Source organism: Quercus lobata, chromosome 4 (genome assembly GCF_001633185.2).
Source record: "Quercus lobata isolate SW786 chromosome 4, ValleyOak3.0 Primary Assembly, whole genome shotgun sequence".
NCBI lineage: Eukaryota > Viridiplantae > Streptophyta > Magnoliopsida > Fagales > Fagaceae > Quercus > Quercus lobata.
The window spans coordinates 94176290-94180062 of NC_044907.1; the positions used below are offsets into that span (position 1 = coordinate 94176290).

Consider the following 3773-nt stretch of genomic DNA (forward strand, 5'->3'; position numbering starts at 1 on the left):
TATCTTACAGTACATATAAATGTATAACAACATGGCCTATTTTACATGTATACACGGCCTATTTTACATGTATACATTGTTTCTTTATATTTTCCACTACTAAAACAATAACATAAACAACAAAACCCTTGTTTTTAAATCTTTGCGCTCAGCTATAGATCATCAATGGATTAATTAAAACTTTTTTCTTTTTATACTCTCTCTCTATCTCTTTTCAAGGGAAAATACGGAAGAAAAAAAATACACAAGTGGTTCCTAAACTCTAGTCCATGGGTAATTTTAATCTATGAAGATTAAAAGTCACTTTTAGCCCACAAAAAAACTTAAAAGCGATCGCTTTTGTTCCTTTAGTTAACATATATGAATATCTCAATTGCAACAAGGATGTGGCCTAACTAAAAATTGACAGTTAATCACTCCATTAGACACAATAGGAAGTAAAAGTGATAAAGTTAAGTTTTTTAGGGATGAAAATTGATCCTTAAAATTTTGGGAACTAAAAATCACTCATCCACTAATGTTTACAGGCAAAAAATGTATTTTAGCTGTAAAGTTGTGTTTTACAACTATTTTGTGTTGGCTTTAATTCCGTGCCAAATTTGATTGTAATTATGTTCAATCTTATGTACCCTGTATTTTATGTAGGATTTCTTTGTAAGGGTCGTGTGTGAGAGAGAGTGTGAAACTCAAGGCAAAGTGAAGAGCAAAGAAGTTTTCGTAGTGTCTCGTGAGTAAGGCCTTCCTGCGAGATACCTGCGAAACATTTTGTTTTGCCAATTTGTCATATCTGATATACCAGGTCTCTACACACTATATATACCCATATTACCCACATTACCCACATATTGGAATAGTGCTTTTCAGAGAGAAAACCCTAGCCACAACCTTTGAGAGTTAGAGATTATTATGCCTACAATCCTCTACACAATCCATTGTGGTTTTTCTTAACTCCTACCTCTCTATTTCCAAATCCTTGATATGTTGATAGCCTAAACACTTACCACACCCATTCTGAGTGTAAAGTAAGGTTTTGGTACTGCTGGGAAGCATTAAAAGAAGCCATTTGTTTGATGGATGCAATCGAGCTGAATTGCATGATTCGGAGAGCTAGAGAAGACAAGCCTTGACGAAGTCAGTTGGTAGCAGGAGCTTGGAGGGCTCAAGTACATGGGGTAGACTAGACTTTGAGGGTCTTTTATTATTCATGTACTCCAACTTATTATTTAGTGGATCAATTTACCACTTGGAGGGTGGCGGAGGTTTTTCGCCGAGTTCTTCGATTTCCTCTTCGATAATACATTGGCGTGTTATCTTGTATTTATATTTTTCTTCCCTACTTTTAGCTTTCATTTTACTGTTGTGATTTGATGAATATGGCTTAGAGTAGTTATTTTGTTTATTCGCTCACATTTACTCTATTCCACACTTAGTTTAAGTTAGAGTAAAATCGATCGAGCTGTAATTTTATTTTGGGGCTCTAAACAACTCTTGTATTTTTACACAAATTCGAGCTTTCATTAGTCAATAAAAATCTAGTGGACTTATACTCTGTAACACACTAAAAATTCTTTTATCAATTCTCACCATTTTTTTTTTCCAAAAAAAGAAGACATTGAAAAGTAATTGAATGAAAAAAGAAAAAAAAAAAGTAAAGAAAGAATTTTTTTTTTTTTTTTTCCCTTAAGGCACCATAACCATTCGATCATGTTAAAGATATGAATACTGAATTATTGGTTAAAGGCTTAAAACTCTTCTATAACTTTATTCCAATTTCATTAATTGTATCTAATCTTATTTAGAGTGTAAGGAAAATAATCATAATCCTATCTATTATGATATTCTTGAGAGTTTGACCTAAAATACTCCATTATACCATTTATAAATCCTTCCATGAGTTTATTGCAATACATTGAATTTGATAGTATTATTAATATTCTATTGTGAATGTAAACCTTTAAGGCTGAACCATATTAACTCCCTTTATTCTCTCAATCTTGCTACTAGTCACATTATAGGCTCATCATGTTTTATTCCTTGTCGTGGATAATGTTGAGGTTCACTCTAAGCCATTCTATTTGCTCATCATGACATATTCCTTACCATGACCTGTATGCATCTTGACAACACCATAAGCATCTTTCTCATATCTTATATATGTTCCGATTTGAATTTCTAGCGGGACTGTTTTCCACAAGACAACACTCAGCTTAAATTTTTGGATCAATAGTACGTAGCAGTAAATTTCTCAAAATAATCACTTCTTGGTTGGTTAAGTAGCTCAGCTTTCAGTTGTGATTTTGGGCCAAGCCAACGGGTCCTGTTAATCCATTTAACTTTAACTGAAGGGCCACGGAAGCTATGACTATATATGCATGTAAATTTAAATATTTATTGCAAAAATAAAACTATACCCATCTAAGAATATTTCCTGGATTGGCAAAAATTTGCACTCTGAAAGATTTAAAAACCAAACTCAATTAAATTTAACATAATTATATTTCAGTAAATTTAGGTATAAGATAGGAGATTCTCAAAAGAAAAAAAAAAAAAAAAAAGGTATACCAAAGGAAAAATATATTTCTCATAATAGACTTTACATTTTAGAACGTATTTACAAGAATGCATTCCGTTAAAATACATTTCTACCTGTGTAGTTACCCAAATCCCACTTTAGGTAAAGTGTTATGAAAGTGAAGGTATAACATAGTGAATAGAAATTATTTGGCCTACCGTAAATGTTTCACTTTTATGCTCCTCCAATCCAATCATAGTATTTCATGTGTCTCATTTTTTTTTTCATATTAAATTTTTTCTATTTAACTGAAATATAAATGTATTGTGTGGAAGGTTGTAATTGATGGAATATAAATTATTGTGTACAAAATGGGACAAAAAAAAAAAAAAAAATTTGTAAGGCAATAATGGCAACCAAATAAAATCTTTTATAACTCCAGTCTATAACTACAAAGGTTGAGTCCTTTTGTAGTTGTACTCTAATTAAATAATGTATTATAAATCCAGTTAAAAATACTAATATTACTATTTTTGTGTATAAACCAATCACAACGTATTACATTTTTTCTTCCGTTATAAAATAACTAAAACTTAAAATGGAAACAAATAAGAGACATGAGATATTGCAGTTGGTGGCGCATAAAGCGGAACCTGAAAAGTACTAAAACTTAAAATGGAAACAAATAAGAGACATGAGATATTGCAGTTGGTGGCGCATAAAGCGGAACCTGAAAAGTAGAACAAAGGTTTCCATTCAATAACAACCAATATTTAAGGTATAGAAAATTTTCTATCTCAAAATTATTCGCTTCTATAAGAAGAATCCTCCTCCTATCATGGAGGGAGGGGGGGGGGGGGGGGGGGTGAATCCTACCATGTGTCCCATACAAAGACCCACACTTCTTGTGAGAGAAAAGAGGACTCCTTCCATAGGAGGAAATAATTTCTTGTAGGTGTTCTATTTTATTCACTTCAAATTGCACCTTGTAGCATTTATTTTATTTTTTAGAATCCCATAATGTGTCAGTTGAAATTATTCCTTTTACGGGAGGAGACCTCCTTCCTCTCTCAACAACATATAACTTGTCACATTTGTTGTAAATATTAGGATAATATAGTGGAAATATACTATCATATAGCTTTAATGCTACATAGTACATATAAGAATTTTTTTTATTATTTATTTATGGGATACGTTAGGATAAATGTGTTCAATAAAGAATTTTTGAGTCCGTAAATTATTGAAAAAATTGAACACA

The 3773-nt window shown here is 31.7% G+C and overlaps 1 protein-coding gene across 1 annotated transcript in view; it reads right to left on the minus strand.

Annotated features, from left to right (window-relative positions):
* Positions 1-3182: 3182 nt before the first annotated feature.
* Positions 3183-3773, minus strand: part of LOC115986206 — a 3669-nt gene continuing 3078 nt past the window's right edge. The window contains exon 2 of the mRNA XM_031109058.1: positions 3183-3242. Within this exon, the coding sequence (XP_030964918.1) occupies positions 3183-3242 (60 nt within the window). The remainder of the gene's footprint in view (positions 3243-3773) is intronic.